Source organism: Girardinichthys multiradiatus, chromosome 8 (genome assembly GCF_021462225.1).
Source record: "Girardinichthys multiradiatus isolate DD_20200921_A chromosome 8, DD_fGirMul_XY1, whole genome shotgun sequence".
Lineage (NCBI taxonomy): Eukaryota > Metazoa > Chordata > Actinopteri > Cyprinodontiformes > Goodeidae > Girardinichthys > Girardinichthys multiradiatus.
This window is the reverse complement of record NC_061801.1, coordinates 28403088-28430015: the sequence shown is the minus strand read 5'-3', so window position 1 is coordinate 28430015 and position 26928 is coordinate 28403088. Positions and strand designations below refer to the sequence as shown.

At 39.5% G+C, this 26928-nt stretch overlaps 1 protein-coding gene across 2 annotated transcripts in view; it reads left to right on the top strand.

Moving 5' to 3' along the window:
- atp2a2b (ATPase sarcoplasmic/endoplasmic reticulum Ca2+ transporting 2b) overlaps positions 1-26928 on the top strand; it is a 34842-nt gene that overhangs the window by 5332 nt on the left and 2582 nt on the right. The window contains exons 4-23 of one of the 2 annotated variants that reach the window (XR_007039285.1): positions 3969-4073; positions 5116-5254; positions 14010-14090; positions 14764-14849; positions 15953-16108; positions 16223-16364; positions 16567-16733; positions 18751-18839; positions 19026-19128; positions 19219-19350; positions 19470-19589; positions 20338-20556; positions 20661-20784; positions 20877-21088; positions 21177-21397; positions 21498-21700; positions 23230-23315; positions 23415-23548; positions 24625-24742; positions 24830-26704. Coding sequence is in view for 1 of the 2 variants with exons in the window: in XM_047372435.1 (XP_047228391.1) it covers positions 3969-4073; positions 5116-5254; positions 14010-14090; positions 14764-14849; positions 15953-16108; positions 16223-16364; positions 16567-16733; positions 18751-18839; positions 19026-19128; positions 19219-19350; positions 19470-19589; positions 20338-20556; positions 20661-20784; positions 20877-21088; positions 21177-21397; positions 21498-21700; positions 23230-23315; positions 23415-23548; positions 24625-24742; positions 24830-25001 (2809 nt within the window). In the remaining variant the exon portion in view is untranslated. The remainder of the gene's footprint in view (positions 1-3968; positions 4074-5115; positions 5255-14009; positions 14091-14763; positions 14850-15952; positions 16109-16222; positions 16365-16566; positions 16734-18750; positions 18840-19025; positions 19129-19218; positions 19351-19469; positions 19590-20337; positions 20557-20660; positions 20785-20876; positions 21089-21176; positions 21398-21497; positions 21701-23229; positions 23316-23414; positions 23549-24624; positions 24743-24829; positions 26705-26928) is intronic. The other variant, XM_047372435.1, reaches the window with a different exon arrangement.

Sequence of the window (26928 nt, the reverse complement as noted above, 5' to 3'; positions counted from 1 at the left end):
ACAGTTAATCAGGTTTGCAGTGAGAATTATCATCTGCAGACCCCACACATCCTGGACACAAACTGTTGAGGCCTTTACCTTCAGGGCGGCACTACAGAGATCTGTTTGCAAAAACCAGCAGCCAAGGAGACGGTTTCTTTTCCCAGTTTCTTTTCTGATGTAAAACAAATATAACATGATCAGATTTCATTTACCGTAATTTGTTTTGTATAATTCAAAATGCCCACAATTATTCCTACCTTAAACAGCGTCACCTTATCAAGAGTCATCAGTGGTATCCCTGTAATTTATCCAAGATGTTGTTTCATAACTGGAAATATTTTCAAACAGGAGAATTCTACTGTACTGTAAGCAGGGTGAATGTGTAGTATGTTCATTTTTCCATCCAGCTGACGTGCAGTGTGCAGCAACAGGTGGTGAATTAGCATTGTTTTTTACTCTATGCTTCTTACATCTGATTTTATTTTCATTCCAGCACTACTCTAGGATACTCATTAAGACATAGAACAAGCTTTGATTTCAAAGTCTATAACTAATGAGCTGTACTATATTGTGCTTGCTTCCAGTTTCACCATCTGCACAGTTACTTAAACATGATGGTATTTAACAATGGTTACAGTGAAACAATCTTAAACTTAATATTTAAACTCTGTAGAAATAACTAACAAAATAAAATGCATACAATGATAGAAAATGAGATTTGACTTTGATCAGGAGGACTTAAATGGGCTAGAGTAGGAAAAGACTCAGGCACTTGGCATCTTGACACGTTCTGCTCCTGGCACAGATTCTAAGAGGAAATAGTGGTTCCTGCTCTCTTTCTCACTCACTTGGCCCAGTTTGTAATATTGGCAAGAGAAGAAGAAGCCTAATCTTCGTTTACATGTCCCTTTCCCCTAATATCTTGAAGATATGAAATACGAGTTAATAGACAAGGTTCTGCTTACATTGCAGAGAAAGTTGATTAAGGTCCATGCTAAATGGCCCACTAGTCAAAAACAGTGGCTTGAATCTCCCCTCTTCTTTAACTCTTAACATTCGGCCTCAACTTTCCCCTAAATAAACTGTATTTGTGTTATCTATAACTGATAAAAATGTTTTTAAAATCAATGAGATGTGTCATTCTGTGTCTGGGTGGGGTTCTGGTAAAACAAAAAAATAATCAGGTTTACCTTGAAACATCTTTTAAAGTAAACCTGACTGTTGTCATTTCTGAGTATATGTATATATGTCTTTTTTTTTTTGTTTTTGTTTGATGCGCTCTTGCTGTTTCCTCCTTACTGTTTGCATCTTTTTAAGCTAAAATGTTTTCTTCAACATAAGAGTTTAACTGATGGTTTTCTGTGAATTGGGAGATGAACAGAGTTAAATTTGATATACATGTAACCATAGTTTTTTTTTTTTTTTCCACAATAGAGCCATTTCCTTTTGTTTTGAAGTAATTTCTTTTCTTACACAAGGTGGGCAGCTGTGGCTACAATGTATCTTACCACTGTCAGTGTGTGAATGTGTGTGTATAAATGGTTGGACCTGAAAAAGCACTATAGAAGTGCAGGCCATATACAAGGGTTTTAAATAGAAATTGTTTGGGACATTATGTAAAACAAGTTTAAGACAAACTGCTGTTAGGTAGCCAGTTCTCTTGGGGCTCTTGTACACCAAATCGCATTAGGAATCAGTGATGATGGTTGGTCCCACTGCTGTCTTCACATGTGGTGAGTGACCCTTTGAGGTAAATAGAAAAGATATTGAATCCACCACAAAGTCAACTTCCAACTGCTGACCGAGCATACAATCTATGCAGGATTACATAACTTCAAAAACTATATTTGTAGCATTGGGCATTATCAGTCCGTTTTTGATTTCCAGAATAGTTTAGATTGCGGTCAGTAGTATTTCGTTTTCCTGTCATATGTGTTTTAAATGGGGAAATTTTATTTCAGCCTAAACTAAATCTGTGTATTTAAATCAGTCTAGCTAATTTACTGTAGGGTCACTTTCTCAGTAACAGATATGATGTTGGTTCAGTTAACCAAACTATAAAGCAAACAGTTGCACATACATACAGGTCCTTCTCAAAATATTAGCATATTGTGATAAAGTTCATTATTTTCCATAATGTCATGATGAAAATTTAACATTCATATATTTTAGATTCATTGCACACTAACTGAAATATTTCAGGTCTTTTATTGTCTTAATACGGATGATTTTGGCATACAGCTCATGAAAACCCAAAATTCCTATCTCACAAAATTAGCATATTATTAAAAGGGTCTCTAAACGAGCTATGAACCTAATCATCTGAATCAACGAGTTAACTCTAAACACCTGCAAAAGATTCCTGAGGCCTTTAAAACTCCCAGCCTGGTTCATCACTCAAAACCCCAATCATGGGTAAGACTGCCGACCTGACTGCTGTCCAGAAGGCCACTATTGACACCCTCAAGCAAGAGGGTAAGACACAGAAAGACATTTCTGAACGAATAGGCTGTTCCCAGAGTGCTGTATCAAGGCACCTCAGTGGGAAGTCTGTGGGAAGGAAAAAGTGTGGCAGAAAACGCTGCACAACGAGAAGAGGTGACCGGACCCTGAGGAAGATTGTGGAGAAGGGCCGATTCCAGACCTTGGGGGACCAGCGGAAGCAGTGGACTGAGTCTGGAGTAGAAACATCCAGAGCCACCGTTACAGGCGTGTGCAGGAAATGGGCTACAGGTGCCGCATTCCCCAGGTCAAGCCACTTTTGAACCAGAAACAGCGGCAGAAGCGCCTGACCTGGGCTACAGAGAAGCAGCACTGGACTGTTGCTCAGTGGTCCAAAGTACTTTTTTCGGATGAAAGCAAATTCTGCATGTCATTCAGAAATCAAGGTGCCAGAGTCTGGAAGAAGACCGGGGAGAAGGAAATGCCAAAATGCCAGAAGTCCAGTGTCAAGTACCCACGGTCAGTGATGGTCTGGGGTGCCGTGTCAGCTGCTGGTGTTGGTCCACTGTGTTTTATCAAGGGCAGGGTCAATGCAGCTAGCTATCAGGAGATTTTGGAGCACTTCATGCTTCCATCTGCTGAAAAGCTTTATGGAGATGAAGATTTCATTTTTCAGCACGACCTGGCACCTGCTCACAGTGCCAAAACCACTGGTAAATGGTTTACTGACCATGGTATCACTGTGCTCAATTGGCCTGCCAACTCTCCTGACTTGAACCCCATAGAGAATCTGTGGGATATTGTGAAGAGAACGTTGAGAGACTCAAGACCCAACACTCTGGATGAGCTAAAGGCCGCTATCGAAGCATCCTGGGCCTCCATAAGACCTCAGCAGTGCCACAGGCTGATTGCCTCCATGCCACGCCGCATTGAAGCAGTCATTTCTGCCAAAGGATTCCCGACCAAGTATTGAGTGCATAACTGTACATGATTATTTGAAGGTTGACGTTTTTTGTATTAAAAACACTTTTCTTTTATTGGTCGGATGAAATATGCTAATTCTGTGAGATAGGAATTTTGGGTTTTCATGAGCTGTATGCCAAAATCATCCGTATTAAGACAATAAAAGACCTGAAATATTTCAGTTAGTGTGCAATGAATCTAAAATATATGAATGTTAAATTTTCATCATTACATTATGGAAAATAATGAACTTTATCACAATATGCTAATATTTTGAGAAGGACCTGTATATCAAAAAGAAACAAAATGGTTCTGTTGCAAATAAAAATAAGTCTTCCTCGTACTTCCATGTGATCTGATGCTTTAAAATGCTAGACCTCATTGATATTTTCTCACAGATGAACCGTGTAACCTTATTTAGTACAGTTTAATAAAAAGCACATCTTTGTTGTTGTTACTGTCCTACGGACATTGTTGAAGAAATTGTACAAATGTCTCAGGCCACAGTCAGCGTCTCACGTTTAAACGCTGTTTTTACCACATATTTCATTTCTGACCAATTCTTTCTGTTTAACATGCAGGTTCTGGCCTGGTTTGAGGAGGGAGAAGAAACCATCACAGCCTTTGTGGAGCCTTTTGTTATCTTGCTTATTCTCATAGCAAACGCAATCGTAGGGGTCTGGCAGGTAAACACACATTACATTTTTATATCTGCCACTTAAACCTTCCTAATTTTGTTTCGTATTTATTACAGTTTATAAATACTCAAACTGTTGGCTTCCAAATGGACTTGGTGAATCATGTTGACGTTGTCACTTTTGGAAAGCTGACCTGTGAGCTCTGGATGAGGTTCCCCTCAGTCACTAATTGACGAAAACATTTAAAGCTTCTCTATGTATTTATTTTGTTAATGTTTCAGTAGTAGAAACAAATGAGTATTAAACACCAATATACAAATAAAATTCTGACAGTGGTTATTTTATTTGTATGGCGCATAGGAATCTGCTATACCAAGAAAAAATAATAGAGAGAACCATTCATTATCATATTAGCCATTGTGTGTCTGCTGCTTTAACAAAGACTCTTGTGGAAAATAATCAAAGAGCCAGCAGAATAGTCCAAATGATTACAAACAGAACCGTGTGCTGGATCAAAGAAGAGGCCTGTGTGGCAGTGGATATGTGCTGCTTTGTCTTGTAGCTTATTAACAAAGAGCAGGTAGGGGATCTTTGCCTTTTAATGTATGTAAAGAACCTATAATAACTGATGTTGAGGGTGTAGGGTGTATTTACTTATTTAAAATACCATAATGTAATCCTCTTCCAAAACAAAAAACACAATTTCCTGAGATTACCTATTATGCAAGGTGATACCTGCCACCAAAACTATCCAGCCTGAAAGAAATGTTGTAAAGCAGGCAGGCAGGCGTGGAGACGTTGAGACTTAGAGCAATATTTAAAAAATAGTGCTCTGATCAAAATGTGTGATACACCAAAATTAAAACATTAATGCCTTACACTTAATGTCACAATGTTACGCTTACATTGTTCTATCAAAGCTTATTGTTTCAATGTTCCACCCAGATTTTCTGTTTCAAATGGTTGAACAATGCCTTGTTATGATTATAATTAGCGTATATGTATCATTTCTGCTTCATCTTGTACATTGCTGCAGGCTTGTGTGACATCTTTCTACGTTATTTTTGTTTTAATTTTTTCAACCCTTAAGGAGCGAAATGCAGAAAATGCCATCGAAGCTCTGAAGGAATATGAGCCAGAGATGGGGAAGGTGTATCGCCAGGACAGGAAAAGCGTCCAGAGAATCAAAGCCAGGGACATTGTTCCTGGTGACATCGTAGAAGTAGCTGGTAAGATTTCAATGTTAGCTTTAGATTAGTCATTGGCCAGTTTGTGGTGTTAAAGTATATAAGGTATATATTAAGGTATATTAAACAGTTGCATTCCCAAAACCTCCATGTTGTTCCTATGGTTTTAAGTTTTTTAAAGTGCCAGAGTGACTGGGGTTGTTTTCATCGGCTGTTTGAAGCATAAAGTAACAGAATGTTGCCCCTTCTCAACCTGTTGTTGTGCACTGCTGGTCAGCTGGCTGAAAGAAGGGTACTGATCCCTAGCTCATTCTTTTTCAACCCTGGTCCTTAATGCTCACTGCCTTGCATGTTTTAGATGTTTCTCTTCTTCAACACACTGGATTCAGATGATTGCAGTTCAGTAAAAGCCTGTTAATCAGCCATCAATTAAAAATCAGGTGAGCTGAAGCAGGAAAAACATCTAAAACCCGCAGGCCAGTGTGCCCTGAGGCCCAGGGTTGGAGAAACGCTGCTCTAGCTTATATGGACCTAAAATGTGGCTGTCTGGAAATATTTGTGGTCATTTATAATCACCAGACAGTCAGTGTGAAAGTAAAGAAATGCCTCCCGCCACTCTCATTAAGATGTGTTGTTTAAAAGTTGGCAAGCTATCAGTGTCATGTCTACTGTGCAGCTGACTGTAGGCTTGTTGTCTTAGCAGATAGCCTGAGTAATTATCCAGCTAATATCAGATTAGTAAACATGTGGTAATCTTAAAAGAGTAGAAGAGTCCAAATGTTGTGTCCTGCACAATATCCCCTTAACAGCTACTACCAAATTTAGCAAGTTCTTATTCTATATTTGGGTCTGTGTCAAAATTAAAATAATAAACTGCGGTATTTGTACTCAATTCATCATCCCATCAGAATCTTATTCTGGCTCATGCCAATAATGGATGAATGGCTGTAATTCAGCACATTGATACTGTTGGTGACCTTATAGTGTTAAAAGGTCTTTCCAGATTTATGTCATAGACACACACAGCTATTGGCTCATCTTACTCATTCCTCTTGATGCTTTTAGGATAATGATTGTTCAGCACACGTAAAGAAGTGAAGCAATACAAGAGCAAAGGCTCAGCCTGTTCCTGAACATTTCTCGGCTAATGATGACGTGGATGGGGTCCCACGTGTTTTTGCTTCACTGCTCCGCTTTTCTCCGGTTCTCTCGTTTTTGTTTGGTTGTTTAGGTTTCTTTTTACCGAGAGGCTTTTTATCTTTCTTTGACATATATATATTTTTTAATTCCTGCTCTATTAGTTGTTTTTCTTCCCATTAAAAATGTTTCCTTGCTTCAAAGCAAAGTTTAACTGGCTTTGGTTAAAAATTTTTTTCCTTTGCTGTCGGCCTAACGTTGAACTGTTTGGCCTCCTTCCATTTTCTTCGAGTTGATTACATTAAGTGGTCGGTCCTATCGTGTTTAGGTTTAACAGCTTTAAATTCGTCATTGTCTGTAAGCACATCTATCTGCTGCTCAATAAACGGAAAATAATGACTAATAACAGAATTCGCCACGTTATTATATAACGCTGCAGCAACAAATAGATGCATACTTTTTATTTCTAAATCAGTAAACAATTTTCAGAAGGCCACATCTGCCGATCTTTTTAAAAACCTAATAATAATATTTTTACTTTATGCTGCTACCGTCTCACAAATGCGTAAATATGAAGGTAAAGCTAGATATCTGCTCTGCTTGTATGTATACAGTGTTGGAATGTTTGCGGCGGTCCTGCCAAGTAGAGAACAGATCTGTCCGTTTGTCAAATTCTTCTTCTGTAGTTAATGAAGTTCACACAGACAGAATGTGTCCATATTAAATGGACATATTCTGTTGATATCTTGTTCCAGCTAAGGTGGTCCAGGGAAGGTTTAGAGCTGAAAGAAAAAACTTTCACTTAGTCTTTTGCGAATCAAGTTTAAACACTTTGAATTGGAATCTAGTCTAGCCAGAAATGTATCAAAGCTGAGTGTTGATACAAATGCAGGCATCTCTGCTGCAGTGGCCCTGCGAAACCATTTCCACAGCTATTTCTATTGGTACTACTTGTTTTTTCCCCAGCCTGTTTGCTCAGTTGGGTTCTGGCCACTCCAAAAAGCAAAACTGTACAATGCGGTTTGCCTAATTAAAGAACAAATCCAGAAAATCTTTCAGAAAGATGGAATATTATTTTTCCCTTTTGTCCATATTTTATGTTTCATCCTTTTTCCAAAATGGATTAAATACATTCTTTCTCTTAAAACTATACACACACACCCTAATAAGAACAAGATGTCATAGAAAACTAAGACATCACATGGACAGCAGTATTCAAGCCTTTGCCCAAGGCCTTGTTGCACTGTTGGAACCACTTACAGCCTCAAGTCTTCTTGAGAATGATGCCACAAGCTTGCCACATCTGTCTTTGGGCACTTTCCTCCCCATTCCTCTTTGCAGAACCTCTCAAGCTCCATCAGGTTAGTTGGGGACATGTCCATGTGCAGCCATTTACAGATCTCTCCAGAGATGTTTAATTTGGTTCGAGTCTGGGCTTTGGCTGGGCCACTTTATGATATTGTCCTTTGATACGTTGGCTGTATGGTTGGGACCACTGTCCTGCTGAACCTTGAAAACAACAGAAATTTTTCTTTACTGTTCCCTAGATTTGTGCATTGAAACAATCCCGTCTTCCGTTGACTTCCTGCTTGGTGTTTGTGCTCTGACATGCACTGTAAACTGTGGGACCATATAGAGACATGTCCTGTCCAGTCAACTCAATTTACCAGATGGACTCCAATTATGCTGCAAAAACATCTCAGAGGATTAGTGAAAGCAGGATGCGCCTGAGCTCAACTTTGAGCTTCATGGGAAAGGTTGTGAATACTTATATACATGTTATTTATTCGTTTTTTAATTTTTAAATCTTTTCAGGAAAAAAGTCTGTGCTGTGTAGATTTGTTTGAGGATGCTTTGTGAGTGCTTTGCAGATGCACTTCATATTTAGAAACATAGTAAATTGTGTTTGACATTTGTGAATCTCTTTCTGTGTGGTATACGGTCACAAATGCAGCACACACAGTTGCAGAAAGTCTGTAATTTCTTTCAACATTGCCTTGTTTGGAATATTTGGAATATGTTATAAACTCTAGATGAATTGATTAGTTTTACTTGGTGACACACCTTTCCAGATTTTCCTGAATATTGAAGGGCTCTAGTTCACACAGACGTAATTAAAAATGTTAATTTCTTAAAGATGTTTGTGACACTAGTGGCCACAAAGGTCACTACTGAATTTACATTGAATTTATTGAGGCATCTTTAGATGCTTTTGGGTCACACCGAAGTAGGCAATGCAGACTTTTTCTTAGCATCAAATTGTAATTTATTCTTTCCTTAAAAATGTGCATTGCCCATCACTTTGTGCATTGACCAACTTCAGTGTGGTTGTCAGCAGAAAGATGTTTATATGAAATATGATTACATACAAACAGTATATTTATGGCATGAATTATAGTTTTATAGTTTGCAGTTCTTGCAGTTTGTGTATACAAGGTGTAGATGTATCGGTAACAAATTAACGGAGGCCACCAAACTTGAGGATTTACCGCCAAAGTCTTCTCTAAAGAGCATGTCCCCAGATGCCTCTTAGCTTGTTACTTTCCCATCAGTGGTTGTTTACTTAGTATCCTTGAGGAAGTATTTGTTTGCACAGCCTGAGTCCAAACAGGGGAGAAAAGAGGACTTGGAATCAAAATAGAATGAACCAGATTAACAAGATCCGTACCAAAAGTTGCAGCCTTTTATTGACACCGTCTTTGTCTGACTCAGTAGTCCCTTCGTGGTGTAGCAGGTCCATGCGGAGGACCCAGGTATGATTCCTGGTTGTGTCAGGAAAAACATCCAGGCTATGTGCAGGTTGTACTGGCTTGTTGTGGAAACCCCTGAATAAGGGAGCAGCTGAGTTCGTCTAGGTCAGTATGTTATGCTTTAGATTCACAATCTGAGTGATTTCCTCTTTTTTTTTTTTTTTTCTCTCTGATGAAATCTCTACATGATCTGCAGCATTTAACATGCTTAGAGGCACTTCTAATGGTTTTCCACTTTGTGATCAACGTAGAATCACTGTTTGTTACTGCACTATAATATTTCTATTGCAGCAGCAATATAAAATTAAACATCCGGATTGGTAGTATTTATTTGCAGTTATCCAATGTTGTCTCATATGGTCCTACATTAAATTTGAGTTCACATGATTAATAATACAATATAACCTCATGTGAACAATTTTGAAACCATTGATGCTTAAGTGTTTATTAAAAAAAAAGCTCTTTAGGTGTCTTTGTTGTCAATAGCTGTCAGCTGTAATCATCCATCAGGCTACGTTTTGAGAGCACACTGAACATTATCTCCTGCAAGTAATATTCTCAATACTTATAAGTACAGTACATCTACAACTTTAGTCTGACATAACTAGGATATCTCTTTGTGTTATGGGTTAGATACAGTAAAAGTGTTTTTATTGCAGAAATTGATCATCTAACCTGAGTGAAGTTTTCTTCTGATAAGGGATTTAACAAATATGCACAGTTTTATTTAAGGAGGGAATAAGTTAACTGCAAAAAATAAATGAGTGGAATCAGATCATTTGTCCAGCTGTCAAAAACTTCATTGCACAATTTAGGGGACAAATCAGTCAAGCCATAGGTCCTTTCAGTTCCAGAGTGTAGACTGCACCAATCATCCACAGTACATGCCCTGAATTTTGTCGATGCAGCTATTGAGCTCGTGCTTTGCCTGATCTGTTTCCTGTTTAGCCGATGCCCATTTCCATTTTATCTATAGCGTGGTTAGCTTTGTCACTCATAACCTGCCAGACGGTCCATACGCAAACGTAATGAGGAGTAGTACAAAAGCTCTTTGAATGGATACAGCAATAACTGAAGAGAGGACAAATGCTGCATTTCTGGAGGTTAGATAGCAGATAGGTGAAGAATTGATGTTTCATACCATCGTAAAGCCATCCGTTTTTTGTTTTTTTTATTATTTAAAACTATCCAATCTATAACTGTTAAAATGGTTAAGGCGGAGGACAAAATGGGGTTTTAGCTAAATAAAGTCAACAGTAGTGATGATGCTAATTACTGAACTGCACTAATTAACTTTCTCAAATGGTGAAAAATTAGGCATGGTCAGCTCTAGGTTTTTACCTGATAAACATGAATATTTCGACATATATTACACAATTATTGACCTTAAATATTTGTTGACAGAAATAACTTTGTGCTTTATTGAATCTCTAAATAAAAGGTTCTGCTGCAGTGAAAACTGACTCTGCAACTGGCAGCCAACTTGTTTCAGTTTTCAGTTCTGGTTTGCACATGTGGGACTGATTGCCTCTGGTCTTTCTGATTCTAGCCTTTACCACACTTTTGTGTGCGAGACAGAATGTAATGTGTCGAAAAACCTTGTTTTTAAAAAAAAAAATTTTTATCGGTTGGGCTCCATAAAGCAGAGCTCACCTCTCACGTTGAAAGGACGATCTAGGGTTGTTCTCTGCCTGTTTGCCCTTGCATATTGTTATTCCTCCGTTATAAGAAACAGTAACAATCAAAACGTACAGTTTTACCGTGCTTTTGCGAACGGCCCAGAAAACTACATCATTAAAGGCTACTGCCGTAGCACACTGTGTGTTTTAGTCTAGGAAAATATAAGCACCTCCTTAAGGTTTTTAGTTTTCACTTCTGAACTGTATATAAACGGAAATATAATTTTTTGTTTTTTTTGTTTTGGGTTGACGTCCAAGGTTTCTGAACAGTTTGCACAAGGAGGGGATTTCTAGATTTTTCAGATCTAGATAGGTAAAGAAACAAAATGGTTTGTAAAATAATTGTATTTTCAGACTTTGTCCTGTTTTCTAAAAGTTGTATCTGTCTTTTCACTTGTTTATCCATCTTTTCACCCAGTTCTCCATCCTTTTATCCATCCCTTCACGCATCCTTCAATCTGTCCATCAATCCCTCTATCCATCTTTGTGCATCCACCCAACCATCCCTCTATCTATCCCTACATCTGTTTATGCATACATTCAACCCTCCTTCCCTCCATTTGTGCATCCACCCTCCCTTTGTTCATCCATCCATCCATCCATCCCTTCCCTATGTCCATCCTGTTGTGTCTTTGCTTGTTCATCCCTTTTGCCATTTCTTCTTTTTTTTTTGGTTTAAAAGGACCGATAACTTTCCAAATCAGCAAATGTTTGACATAAAACAATGTTTAGGAACTGTGGGCATCGAGCCTGGAAGTCCTCTCAGCCATGTGTGGGCCACTTATTCTTTGGTTGACCACTCTGAGTAGTACTTGAGGGCAGCTGCAGTGTTTACAAGCCAGTGGAAGGTTTTTCTCTACGTGCACGTAGTCTGACATTTGTCCCTTACGCGGGGGAGCAGATAATGCAGATAAAATCCTTTGTTCATAAGGGAGAAGGAAAGGTCCATGTTCTAGAGGTCATTCACACTCTCCTGGAAAAACAAGAGCTAAAAAGAGCATGCTCTTTAAGACCAAGGGCAAAACATCTCCCATGTGGAGCTGAAAATTGGGTCACTGCAGAATATTTCTGTGGAAGATTGCAAAATAATTTCATTAACATTGTGGAAAAGGAGTAATTTTTGATGAGTTGATGTTTTTTCAGAACCCATGTTTTAAAGAACTAGGTGAAGCATATATTGAGGTTATTTTACATGTGCAGTTAAATATGCCACTACACCTTAATTTGACTTATATGTGCTAGATTTATTTGCCTTTACTACCTCATCCCGATTGCCAGCGTAAGTGGGTTACTCCACTTACTGTGACCTTATTCCCAGAATACCCCAGTGGATGGAGAATTAGCAGGGTGTTCTTTTCTTCTCTGCTGGTTAAGAGGATTTCTAATTAGTGACTTTTTGTGAGAAGCTTCCCACAGTTTGACTGTAATTTTTCAGTCATGGCAGTCTCTTTGTATCATCTCCCTCACTGTCCTGTTTTGTTTTTTTGTTTCTACTGGATATAGCCATGATGGAGAGGTTTTGACAGTAAACCATCATTACCAAATAAGGTAGTACAGTCCATCCATTCCGTGGGCGTTATTACAGAGGCAACACATATTACTCTAATACCATTTTAAATTGTTGTGTAATCAGAATCTCGTTTGTTTATTAGCTAGATGCTTATCAAGTATGTTTTTCTTACTGAAATCCAAGTCTTGTCATGTGGAAAATGAGGTCAAACAGTGTTCTGAGAATGGTCCGATTTAATGAACCGACTGAACGCAATCACACGCCACGCTTTCTATTTCAGCTCATCACATGCAGTGGGATATCCTTGCTTAAACCAGATCTTCTTAGCATCTCCTCTCCACCAGTTCCAGTTGCATGTCTTCCGATGATCAAAATAGTTTCCCCATTTTTGGGCGTACGATTTAAGGGACTCATCTAAACCCCTTTTTCCTCTCCTGCTGTCCATTCTCCTTTCCTCTCCTCTCAGATGGGCACAGCAGAGGCTTAAGGGTTGGTTTACATGTCTGTCACCACTCTGTACCGTCCACAGCATGGTCTCTAAAGGGCCTCTGAGTCATTGCTTTTATCTTCACCCTTTCAAGCTGTGTGATGTCTAACAGAATGGAAAATATCTCTGGGACAGCGGCAGTTTCCGTTCTGGTTCTCAGTGAAATTTTCTAGAAATATAAATCATCAATAATCAAATGATAGCCTCTAGCTTTACATTTTTCTAGTCTCTTATGGATTTGACCTTTTTGAAAGGTTTAAATATTTTTGTTAAGAAGAAAACATTTTCATAAAAAGCATTTATCTGTTGCTGCATGCGAAGCCAAATAAAGTTGTAAACAGCTTAATCTTTACAGGTCTAATAAAAGTCTGCAGCTTTATTGGTACTTATTAGATTATAGCAGAGACGACCCATGTTTGAAATGTGTTATTTACATTTCACCCTTGTTTTATTGGGACTAGTTGGAGCCCTTTTGCTAAGGAAATAAAAAATAGAACATCCTGTATTTTATTAATGGCTTGTGCAGGGGATGAGTTTATTATTAATGCTGAAAGCATGACTTTTCCCTGGCCTCTCCAACAAATAACGTTTAATTATTTTATTACTTTAAAACATCTGGATTATTAGTCAGCTACTTACTTTTTTCCCCATAGTTTTTATTTTGTGTTTTAAAATTGTAATTGTTGGGTTTCATTTGAATATGAGTTATCTATGGAATTATCACATTAAATCCCATTTTAAATGGAGTTCTTACGCAGTCTGGAAAATTTTGCCTGAGTGGACAAAGAACATTTCCAGACATCGATCGCTAATTCCATTGTCTAAAAGACGATTGATGCATCCGTTCATCCATCATACATCTTTTTTTTTTATTATCCATCTGTTTGTACATTCTCCATCCATCCGTCATTTATGTATTATGCATCCATTTGTAGATTTCTTTTATCTGTCCGTCCATCAAACCATCTATTAATCTGGTTTTCCACCATCTGTCCATCCTATCATCATCAATTTTCTGTAGAAACATCTGCCACAAAGCCATAGTGAACGTCTGTATTTATACTCGGGTTAAATGTGCTGAAAAGGTCACACAACTCTGCAAATCGAAGCCTGGAAAAATACACAGTTATGTCATTAAAATATAAGGACCTCTGTTTATAGTGTACATTTCTCTGTTTTTGTTTACTTATGACTGCAACTAAAAAGGTAAATAACGTGTCATTTCTGTCCACAGTTGGTGACAAAGTGCCTGCAGACATCAGGCTGACTTCTATAAAGTCAACCACACTGAGGGTAGACCAGTCTATTCTTACAGGTAAAGACTTTCTAAGAATTTCTGAGCTCTCTATCCACACCTACTCATTTTCCTCTTGGTGTGCTAATGTCTTTAATAAAATAATGTCTTTGTCCAGTGCGGACATGTATCTGAAGAAAGTAATTGCCCCCATTAAACGTGGTACCTTAAACATGAACGTATATTAAACAAGTAGAGTATTGAATCTGTAGGTGAATAATTTTCCATTGAGGTAGGTGGAAGAGGGTTATGAGTGAATAGTGAAGGACGTCTGATGTTCAAGAGAAGAAGCGAATCAACTCCTTAAATCTCTGGACTTGCTCTGCTGCCTTAATTGGTAGCAAATTCCAAGAGATATTTTAGTGTTTGAGCTATTTTCCTCCTCTCTTTCCTTCCCCATTCATGGCCATGCCGCCTGTCAAACGCTCCCTGTCTTGTTCTTTTAGAGCTTTACAATTCATGCACAGTTGATTAAGCCCAAAGGCGCGCATACGGTATGTAAGCACGCATTAGATAAGGCCTTTTGAAAGGCAGCACCAGGACAATATCTGATACTTGTCCGGTTCGCTCAGTCACCTGTTAAGCCATTTCCACACATCTGCCTAAAATATCAGCCAGCCACCACTTCATGTTCTGCTGTGTAGAAACCCACCCTGGTTCCTGTTCTCATAGCTCCTGTTTCACCTTCTTGCAGGAGAGTCTGTATCGGTGATCAAGCACACAGATCCGGTGCCAGACCCACGAGCTGTCAACCAGGACAAAAAGAACATGCTCTTTTCTGTGAGTGACTCACTTGTTTTTTGATTTCTATATTTCATGTGAATTTGACTACGTTCAGGTGCCATGTTCTTCCACATCTTTTAATCTACTTGATGTCCTCTTGAGCCTTATTTGCATCAGTTTGAATGTTTTCCTGTTTTATAATCTAGGAGAGACATAGAGTGAGTTGCAACTGATTGAGCTTTTCCAAATGGTTTCCTCTATCTATAAACTTCGACATATTTTCGGGGGATTTTGTGTGAATTGTGAAGTGAAAGAAACATGGCATGTGATTATTTTTTAAATAGATCTGAAAAAGTGCGATTTGCACTTGTTTACAACCCCCCCTTCGGTCAGTCCTTTGTAGAGCTGCCTTTGTCTACAAAATAATGCTGCAGGTCTTTTGGGGTCCGTTTCTACCAGCTTTGAAAACCTAGACAGTAAAATCTTTGCCTGTTCTTTTGTACAAAATAGCTTAAGCTCAGTCAGATTGGATAGAGAGTCTCTTAAGTATTAATTTTCAAGTCTTGCCACAGATTCTCTGTTAGAGGTCTGGACTTTGACTGGGCCATTCTAACACATGAAATGTGCCTTGATCTAAACCAATCCATTGAAGCTCTGGTGTGTGTTTAGCGTTGTCATGCTGCTGCAGCTCCAGTCTGACATCTTTTGCTGCATATAAGGTTTTCTTCCAGGGTTGTCATTTTATTTAGCCCCCTCCATTCTCCAATCAACTTTGAGCTGCTTCACTGCCCCCACTGAATAAAAAAATCCCACAGTATGATGCTGCCAACATTGTGTTTCACAATCAGGATGGTCTGTTCAGCAGGAGTTACAGTATTGGTTTTCTACATATTTTTTTTTTTTTTTACCATTTATGTGTAGACATTTTTAAAAACTCTACTATGCACCACTGTGTTTGTCTTCTGACATAAAGTCCCAATAGAATACCAAAATCTTGGTGACTTTAATCTCAGAAAAGGGGAAATTATATGTGCAAGGCATAGTATATGAATAGATATTTTTAGACAGTTGTGACATGTTTTTAAGTATTTCTAGAAACTGTTATACCTATTGCCTACTAACTGTGTGTTCCCTGTGTGTTCCCTGCTTAACCTCAACAGGGTACAAACATTGCTGCAGGTAAGGCTGTCGGTGTGGTGGTGGCCACAGCCGGCAACACAGAGATTGGCAAAATCCGCGATGAGATGGCAGCCACAGAGCAGGAGCGCACACCCTTGCAGCAGAAGCTGGATGAGTTTGGGCAGCAACTATCAAAGGTTAATAAATGGATATTGTTCTGTCAGAAGTTCTAGTTTAAATCCATTTCTAGTAGCAACATTTAAATTTGTGTGAAGTGCATCACATTCATTCTGTCCACTGTGTTATCACAGGTCATCTCACTGATCTGCGTTGCTGTTTGGATCATCAATATCGGACATTTTAACGACCCCGTCCATGGAGGTTCCTGGATCCGAGGTGCAGTCTATTACTTCAAGATTGCAGTGGCTCTGGCAGTCGCTGCTATTCCTGAGGGTAAGCTGAGTCACACAAGCACTGCAGCATGCCCTGTAATTCTTTTTTGTCTTTTAGGCATACAAAAAAATGCTGCAATAATTTTTATTTTATACTGCATGTTAGGATATTGAAAAATAAAGGGAAACCTTGCCTAGAGTGAGAAATTTGTATCACTTTAAGCTAAATAATGCTCTTCCCCTCTGTTGTAACCTCTCTTTAGGTCTGCCTGCTGTCATTACTACCTGCCTGGCATTGGGAACACGCCGCATGGCCAAGAAGAATGCCATTGTCCGCAGTTTGCCCTCCGTGGAGACCCTCGGCTGTACATCTGTCATCTGCTCTGACAAAACTGGAACGCTGACCACCAATCAGATGTCTGTGTGCCGGGTAAGAGATCAGTATTTTTTCAGAAGACAGAAAACTACGTGGTGGAGTTTAATTTTCCTGCGAAGCAGGCACCAGTAGCTCGTTTCTGCTGTTGTTGCTAACAAATCTGAAGACTCCCAATCTGCTTCAGGGTCCTGAGCAAAAACAACACAGGAATGCAAGAAATTCCGATTTCATTTATGAAATATGAGCGTTTAGTTAAACTTAAGATGAAGGTGAAAACAAAGGTGTTATAGTCATGTTAAAAATGAGGGTAATGGTATACATTGTCTGGCCCCACTAAGGTCGTGACATTAAAACTTCAAACTCAATACTGGTACTAAGGAAAATACTTGATACTTGAGACCATTTAAAATACCGCAGCAACATTTCTTGAAGGCACAGGGTTCTTTCTAGTTAAGAGAAAATATGACTAATTACAACTACATTAGCCTTCAATGCCTTTACAACGAAATGAGGAGTAATGGAGGGGGTGGGGGGTGCACTGGTTTGTTTCGTTGCTTCTCTATTTAGCACCCGACTGAGTCTTCAGCTGGTTAACATTTTCCTGCGTTGATCTGCACCACAGTAGAGCTTCAGCATTTAGTTTGTTTTCCTCTCAGTCTGCCTAATTGGGAAAGTACCTCCAAACTCTTGTGTTAACCTTGTTGGCTAAAGAGGGCTGCCCCGCTATGTTAGTTTCAAGCTTTTTTTGTTTACTCTTGAATAGCGCACCATTTAATGACACCAAGGATAGCTGCACCTAGTTCAAGTTCGTCATGTGAAAGAATAGCATCGCAAAGTTCTTAAGAAATGCTGTGTCCCTCATAAACAGGCTGGTGCTCAACAGTGAAGTGTTGCAGGAGATGTACGCATCCTCCTGGGATCAGCAGCACAGTGGGAAGTGTGTATTGCTCATGTTTAGTGGCCTATTACACATGTAGAAAAATAATGTTTTTATTTTGTGGCGACTGTGGGTTCGATTCCAGCTTCCTCCTGCCATATGTCGATGTGCCCCTGGGCAAGGCACTTAACCTGAAGTTGCCTACCGATCTGCGTATCAGTGTATGAATATGAATGTGTGAACGTTAGTGAGTGCGATTGGGTGAATGTGGCTCTAGTGTAAAGCGCTTTGAGCGGTCTGTATGACTGAAAAAGCGCTATATAAGTTCAGTCCATTTACCATTTTTACCATTTCCTTCATCCTGTTATTAGCATGAGTGTCTCCAGTTTATTTTATCTTGTCCATTACTGCTTATTTAAGAGTACAGTTCTCCATTTCCATCCATTTCTGCCTCCACCCCTCTGATCAAGCAGAATCCTGATCAGTATGCGCTAGTTAGTCAGCAGCAAAAACCAGTTGAGTTGCATAACTGACCCTGTGTCTCTATCTGCTTTGCCTTGATATCTACATCTTTCTCAACTCGGAGTGCTGACATAATGCCTGCACATCATTTTGAACGAAAATTTTGGTTTTCATCTCTTACCATTTTTGCAAATAGGAAAATATGTTGCCTTACGTGTAAGAATGCAGATGCTGATGTAACATAATGTTGACTAGTTATTTAGAGCCACTAATTTGACTACTGGATACGATACTGCAGCTTGAAGTGCAGCATACTCGGACAGTTTAAGAAGCTGCTTACATAGTAAAATAATTAAATGGTGATATGAAAGGGGAAAAAATTATCATTAATATAAAGGTTCTGCAAAAAGGCTCACCACACTCAGAGAAGATTGTACCCAGCTTGATGTTAGACGACATTTATAGACCGTATCCATCTGTGTTACTTGTATGCTTTGGGTCAGGATTTTGCTATTATACAATGTTTATTGTAGCAGACCAAGGGTTCTGTTTTAACATAGAATGAAACAGGCTGCCACCTGCTGGACTAAAGTTAGAATAGTTTTACAAGGATTTTGTTGACCATTTTTTGCACCTAAAAGATGGATGATGAAATTAGTAAAACATGGAGCATGTTTCTCTGAACCTATTTTCTTTAAGCAATTTTCAAATGTTATTTTTTTGTGTTTATAGATGTGTATTATTGATAAGGCAGAGGGGGATCGCTGTTCATTAAAGGAATTCACTGTTACCGGCTCCACGTATGCCCCAGATGGGGAAGTGTAAGTATTCAGTGCTTTTGAATGTCTTATGAGCCCAAGTAAATGCATCTACTGCTAACATATTAAGTGTCTACATATAGAAATTTATTTTTTTTATGCTTTTATCAATATAGGTTATTGGCAGAAATGAAAAATGTAAAATCTGTACTCTGTCACATTCTTACCACTTGTCTTTTTTTTTTTAAGCTATCATAATGGCAAACCAGTAAAATGCTCCCAGTACGATGCCTTGGTTGAACTGGCCTCTATTTGTGCTCTCTGTAATGACTCGTCACTGGACTATAATGAGGTTTGTAGTGTTAAGTTGTCTGCTTAGATGTTTTTTGGAGTATTTTCTGTTAAAAAAGGTTAATCACTCATTAGCGTTTTTTCTTTCCAGACCAAAGGTGTCTATGAGAAGGTGGGAGAGGCCACAGAGACAGCTCTGACATGTCTGGTGGAGAAGATGAACGTGTTTGATACAGACATTAAAAGCTTGTCCACGGTTGAGCGTGCCAATGCCTGCAACTCTGTATGTAACCTTTAACCTTTAAAAGCAAACAATTTGTAATACACAGCCTGTATCTACGTTTTTTTGTGGAATGGTTTAAAATGGGTTCCAAATATTGTGTTTTTTTTGTTTGACCAAAGGTGATCAAGCAGCTCATGAAGAAGGAACTTACGTTGGAATTTTCCAGAGACAGGAAGTCTATGTCTGTGTACTGCACTCCAAACAAAGCACGGTCTACTGTTGGCAAGATGTTTGTGAAGGTACAAACTTCTACAGAGGCTGGAAGAAAGCGGAGATCTCAGATTTTCTAAAGAAAGATGGAGTTTGAATAAAATGTTTTTTATGCTAGGTTTTTATGAGAAAATTAAATACAGTATTTGTATTTCCAGATTTTATTACCCTGCCCCTTGTTTATATAAACAATTAGGTCTGTCTGTCTGTCTGTCTGTCTGTCTGTCTGTCTGTCTGTCTGTCTGTCTGTCTGTCTGTCTGTCTGTCTGTCTGTCTGTCTGTCTGTCTGTCTGTCTAGCCATCTATACCGTCATCCATTCTTTTGTCCTGTTTGTCAATCTATCCATCAATTAATTTGTCCAAGTCTATCATCCAACCGTCTGTTCATTCATCTGTTTTTGTCCATTCACTCATGCTTTGTCATGATTTTCCATCCATGCATTTGGCCCTCTTTTTCTGTTATCTGTCCATCTGTTTGTCCATCTATCCACCATCCAACCAATGATGTATTCTTCAATCTGTCCATAAATGTTCCACCCATCCTTCCTTTCAGTTTGTAGTTTTTACAGGCTCCATATTCAAAGCCTGATCACTATCTGCCCTGAATTCAAATGAACTTTTGTATTTATTCTTGAAAAGCTGGTTTAAAAGGACTGGATGAATGAATCTGGAATAATATAAAATGTACAGGAACCTGGAGACAGACATCTAACCTTTTGTTTATAACAAACTGGTCTCTCTTGTCCATTTCATTATCATTACCATCTTTGCTCATAGGGTGCCCCAGAGGGAGTTATTGACAGGTGCACGCACATCCGTGTAGGCAGTAACAAGGTGCCCATGACCCCTGGTATCAAGGAGAAGATCATGTCTGTGATCAGAGAGTATGGGACTGGCAGAGACACTCTGCGCTGTCTGGCTCTGGCAACACGAGATAACCCAGTAAACAAAGACGACCTTGTGTTGGAGGACTCCTCTCGCTTTGTGGAATATGAGGTGAGTGCCTGGAGGAGAGTATGAACTGTTGGTTTTGTTGGATTTGTTTGATAAGGTTTTATGATCTGGTTTTTTTTTTTTCCTCTTTTTTTTTGGGTCTTCAGACTGATCTGACGTTTGTGGGCTGTGTGGGCATGCTGGATCCTCCCAGGGCAGAGGTGGCAGCGTCTATTAGGCTTTGTCGTCTTGCAGGCATCAGAGTAATTATGATCACTGGAGACAACAAGGGTAGGTTCTAAAAATCACAAAACCGGGACATCTAAAAGGTTTGAATTTAGAAAAGTCTGAAGGAGTCATCGTTGTGTGCCTGAATATTTTAGGTACAGCAGTGGCTATTTGCAGACGTATTGGTATCTTTGGAGAAGAGGATGACGTTTCCAGCATGGCCTTCACTGGCAGAGAGTTTGATGATCTCTCACCTGCTGCACAAAGAGATGCTGTTGTCAAGGCTCGTTGCTATGCACGCGTTGAACCTGCACACAAGTCCAAGATTGTTGAGTATCTACAGTCCTATGATGAGATTACAGCTATGGTAAGAAAGAGCTGTTCCTCTGAGTCGCCCCAAAAGCACTTAGAGAAATGATTTATATTTGTTGAGACTGGTTTTGTTTTGGGTTTAGACTGGTGACGGAGTAAACGACGCCCCTGCTCTGAAGAAGGCTGAGATTGGCATCGCCATGGGCTCAGGAACAGCTGTGGCCAAAACTGCCTCAGAGATGGTGCTGGCTGATGACAACTTTTCCACCATCGTAGCTGCAGTTGAGGAAGGCAGAGCCATTTATAACAACATGAAGCAGTTCATCAGATACCTCATCTCCTCCAATGTTGGTGAAGTTGTCTGGTAAGGAGGACTGGTTAAATCTGTTCCCTCCAACCATCCCAATTCTCCATATAAAGATCTTCTTTCTTCATTACTGTTATTATTCTTCATGTGGTTTCAGCATCTTCCTGACTGCCGCCCTGGGTTTCCCTGAGGCTCTCATCCCTGTTCAGCTGCTCTGGGTCAACCTGGTTACTGATGGATTGCCTGCCACAGCTTTAGGATTCAACCCACCTGACTTGGACATCATGAGCAAACCTCCACGAAATGCTCGGGAGCCCCTCATCTCCGGATGGCTTTTTTTCAGATACCTTGCCATTGGATGTAAGTTATTATCCTGTAGAAAGTGATGTCTGGATGTCCACTTCCTGCAGTTCTACAGTGGGGAGAACAAGTATTTGATACACTGCTGATGTTGCAGGTTTTCCCACTTGCAAAGCAAGTAGAAGTCTTTCAATTTTATCATAGGTTCAGCTGTGAGTGATGGAATCTAAAACAAAAATCCAGAAAATCCCATTGTGTGATTTTTAAGTAATTAATTTGCATTTTATTGCATGACATAAGTATTTGATACATCAGAAAAACAAAACTTAATATTTGGCACAAAAACCTTTGTTTGCAATTAGAGATATCAGACGTTTCCTGTAGTTCTTGACCAGGTTTGCACTCTGCAGCAGGGATTTTGGACCACTCCTCCATATAGATCTTCTCCAGACCCTTCAGGTTTCATGGCTGTCGCTGAGCAATACAGACTTTCAGCTCCCTCCAAAGATTTTCAATTGGGCTCAGGTCTGGAGACTGGCTAGGCCACTCCAGGACCTTGAGATACTTCTTACGGAGCCACTCCTTAGTTGGCCTGGCTGAGTCGTCCTGTCCCCTTTGCAGGAAAGCATCCCCAAAGCATGATGCTTCCACCTCCATGCTTCATGGTAGGGATGGATCCTTCTCCAAACACGGTGAGTGGAGTTTAGACCAAAAAGCTCTATTTTTGTCTCATCAGACCACATGAACTTCTTCCATTCCTCCTCTGGATCATCCAGATGGTCATTGGCAAACCTCAGACTGGTCTGGACATGCTGCAGGATCTTAATCCATGGCGGCGTAGTGTGTTACTAATGGTCCTCTTTGAGACTGTGGTCCCAGCTCTCTTCAGGTCATTAACTGGGTCCTGCCGTGTAGTTCTGGGTTGATCCCTCACCTTCATCATGATCATTGATGCCCCACGAGGTGAGATCTTGCATGGAGCCCCAGACTGTGGGAGATTGACCGTCATCTTGAACTTCTTCCATTTCCTTATAATTGGGCCAACAGTTGTTGCCTTCTCACCAAGCTGCTTGGCTGTTTCCCTGTAGCCCATCACAACCTTGTGCAGTTCTACTATTTTATCACAGCTTTTCTGGTCTTGGCCATTGTGGAGAGGTTGGAGTTTGTTTGAGTGTGTGGACGGGTGTCTTTTAGACCGATAATAAGCTCAAACAGGTGCAGTTAATACAGGTAATGAGTGGAGAACAGGAGGGCTTCTTAAAGAACTAACAGGCCTGTGAGACCCGGGAGTCTCACTGGTTGTTAGATGATCAAATACTTAAATCATGCAATAAAATGCAAATTAATTACTTACAAAATCACAAAATGTGATTTTCTGGATTTTGATGTTAGGTTCCATCACTCACAGTTGAAGAGTACCTATGGTATAAATTAGGGACTTCTACATGCTTTTGCAAGTGGGAAAACCTGCCAAATCAGTAGCGTATCAGATACTTGTTCTCCCCAATGTAGATTTAATTAAACCACCTAAAAGTTATGTCTGTCTGTGTTTTGGTTTGTTTTGAGAGATCTTTGTCTCTTCTTAACAGGTTATGTTGGAGCTGGTACTGTTGGTGCTGCTGCATGGTGGTTTGTTGCTGCTGAAGATGGACCAAGGATCACCTTTTACCAGCTGGTTGGTGTTAACTAATAGCATTCTAATTTGTTCACTAAAGATGCAAATTTAGCTGTTGGTTCTGAACTCTTATCTTTTTCCATCTGTTACTTTTTGCAGAGCCATTTCCTGCAATGTGGTCCTGAAAATCCAGAATACCAAGGTCTGGATTGTAAGGTGTTCGAGTCCCCGTACCCCATGACCATGGCCCTCTCAGTACTGGTTACCATTGAGATGTGTAATGCCCTGAACAGGTTGGTTCAAGGAACACATCGAGACACAATTGCATCGTCTCAAACTTTGTGTACATTTAGCCTTGTTTTTATGTAGATGAATCAAAATCCAAAACTCATAGTGGCCTGCAAAAGTATACATACCCTTTGAACCTTTCCTCTTTTTTACATTAAAACTACTGACTTTAGTGTATTTTCTTGTAATTTTATGTGGTTAGCCAACAGAAAGTAGCATATAAATAAAATAAACGGCTAATGGTGTTCTAACTTTTTTACAAAATAAAAAAATAATTTGTATTCATTCCACATGAAGCAGTAGGACCACCTTTCTCTGCATTGACAGCTTGTCGAGTTTTGGGATGTCTCAACCAGCTTTACAAATCCAGAGAATATTTTGCTAGTTCTTTGCAAAATAGCTCAAGCTCAAATTGGACTGAGAATTTCTGAACATCAGTTTTTGAGCCACAGATTTCCTGTAAGACTTGATCCACTGTAGCTCTGACTTCATGTTTAGACTGAAAGGTGAACATTCATTCAAGTCTTTTACAACTTCAAACAGGTTTTCTTTCAGGATTGCCCTGTAGTTATCTCGCATCTTTATATGAATTCTAATGACCTTCTCTCTGTATGCAAAAGAAAAGCACGCTCAGAACATGATGCTGCCACCACCGTGTTTCACCATGGGAACGGTTTGATCATAATGATGTATAGTGAGTTTTCAGCCAAACGGTGTTTTTCATTATAGTCTCATCTGACCAGTAAATGTTCTCTGATAAATTTCAGAGTGGGCTTCAGAGAACAGCTGTATTATGTTAATAGATTATATACAGATGGGCACAATTTACAAATTCTGTCATATAAAGGCAGTTGGTTACACCTGATTTTATTTAGGAGCATCAAAGTAAGGGGTGTGAGGAGACAAAATGTCTCCTCACACCAAACTTCAAAGGGTATAAATGCCTTTGCAAGGTGAAGTTTTGATGCACAAAGGCAGAAGAACTTCTGAGGGGAATAAAGTCTTTATTACACCCAAGCTTTTCCAACCAGTGAAAGTGACTGTTCAATAAAGACGTCCTTTTGTTATTGTTGTCTCTCAGTGTGTCAGAGAACCAGTCGCTGCTGCGGATGCCTCCCTGGGAGAACGTGTGGCTGCTGGGTGCCATCTGCCTCTCCATGTCCCTTCACTTCCTCATCCTCTATGTGGAACCTCTTCCAGTAGGAAATAGTTTACTACAAAGGTGTGGTGTCGTACCTTTTAAACCTCGGCAGTAAAACCTGAAATTCTTTTCTTTTACTTCACAGATCATCTTCCAGATCACCCCTCTCAATCTGACCCAGTGGCTAACGGTGCTGAAGATCTCGCTGCCTGTCATCCTGCTTGACGAGCTCCTTAAGTTTGCTGCCAGAAACTACCTGGAGCGCTGCAGAGAGCTGGAGAAGCCCTCCAGCTCCAAAGGCTGCTCCCTATTTGCATGTATGGAGGGCATCTCCTGGCCCTTCGTGGCCATTTCCCTCCCTTTGGTCCTCTGGATCTACAGCTCTGACACTAACCTGGCTGACATGTTCATGTCCTGACTGATTTGAGCACAACCTCAACTTTGTCCATTCCCTCCCACACCCCCCCACCCACTGCCATCACTTCCTCCTTTCCTTCTTTCTCTGCCTTCCTAATTGTTGATAGCTAGCGCATTTGTGTGTGTGTGTGTGTTAGTGGTGTGTGCGCGTGTGAACTTGTGTGCGCGAGACAGACCAACTGTAACTCACAAAACGCAACAAATAATATAAAAAGTTAACATTTACGTCGCCTGTTTGAGTTGGGTCAGGACTTGTGAATGGCTGAGGCTTTAAAATGACTCCCACAGTTTGGACTTGTTTCTAGATTAAAAGCAAATAGTGTTGCCGTTTTTTTTTTTTTTTTTTTGGTTGTCAATATTGCCTTTAAGGTATGTTTTAAATGTTAGGATTATCCGCATTTTGTCCTATGTCACTACTGTCAAAGAACATTTTGTTTAGGCTCTCGTTCTCCTGAACACAAAGTTAAGATATCAGATTATTTGACCTGTACAGAGATTGAACACTATTTTATGCAATTTCTTTTTAACGGCTTTGTAAATTGTTTAACCAGCGTGGCTTAGAAACACCGCCTTGATTTATTTTCTGTTTACCATTGTGTCTTCAGCATAAATTTAAAACTCTGAGAAGACAAGCTCCATTTGGCAGACAGGAAACGAGGGAAAGGTTTGGGATCCTCAGCTTAAACAAAAATGGGGGGAAAAAATCCTGAAAAACAAAAGAAAAAGCTGCATGTCTTGTGACCAAGCATGAACTCTGTGGTTTCTCATTTCTAATTTAAATATGTACGCCCCTGCCCCCATCTCTTGTTAAAGCGTAAAAAGGTTTGTGGATTTTTTTTTTTTTTTTACGATATTAATTGAAATTAAGTAGTTTTTTTCTGCACTTGGCAGAGCACAGCTACCTCAAAATGATGAAAATTGTTTTTTTATTTTTATTTGGAGATGCTTTTCCTCAACACGTCTTGCTAAAAGATAATATCTGAGGTGTGCCCCCTATTTGCTTGTGCAGAAAACGAACATTTTCCTTCCCCTTTAACATTTTTTAAGGATGTCTTGTTTGTATTGATTGTGAATTTCTTTAACTTAATTTGCTGGGAAGACAGAGCTGGGTGGGGATGCTGTGTGTCGTCTTACCATCTCCATGGTGTTTGATTCAAAGGACAGTAAAAATAATATCCAAAAATACTAGTACAAGTGCTCCAAAAGAACATTGATTGCAGATCAAAACCCTAAATGTTTTTTGTTTTTTTTTTCTACAAAAAATACACTCATAATGAACTCTTTGAATCAAGTGTTTTCTGTCGTTATTTGTGTTCGACTCATGGTTATCTTTACAGTTCCTATCCAGTGCTTTTGTGTGTGCATATATTACTATAATAATAATAATTTACGAAAAATGAATGCTTTAGTTTTTCTGACTCATGACTACAGATGTTGGATCAGATCCTTTTAACAATTTGAACTTGTGGATATTTTCCATGTGTGAAAACCCAACTAAAGCATGTTTTTAGGTAGAAGCCTGGTTGTTCTTCCTGCCTGTTTGTCTTAACAAACGTGTGCTTTTTTTTCTTCAATGCCTTCCATTGGCTCCCCTGTCATTAGAGTGAGTATCCATTTTTTACATCAACTACATACAAAGTCTTGCAAAAGTACTCACACCCTATTTAGCCTGTTACAACTACAAACGTTACTGTATTTTATTAGGATTTTATATAAAAGACCAACACAGAGTGCAGATGTTTATTTCAGGGACCCTGAGTCAATACCTTATTGAACCATCTTTTGCTACAATTATAGCAGGAAGTCTGCTTCTGATTAAGAAATTGT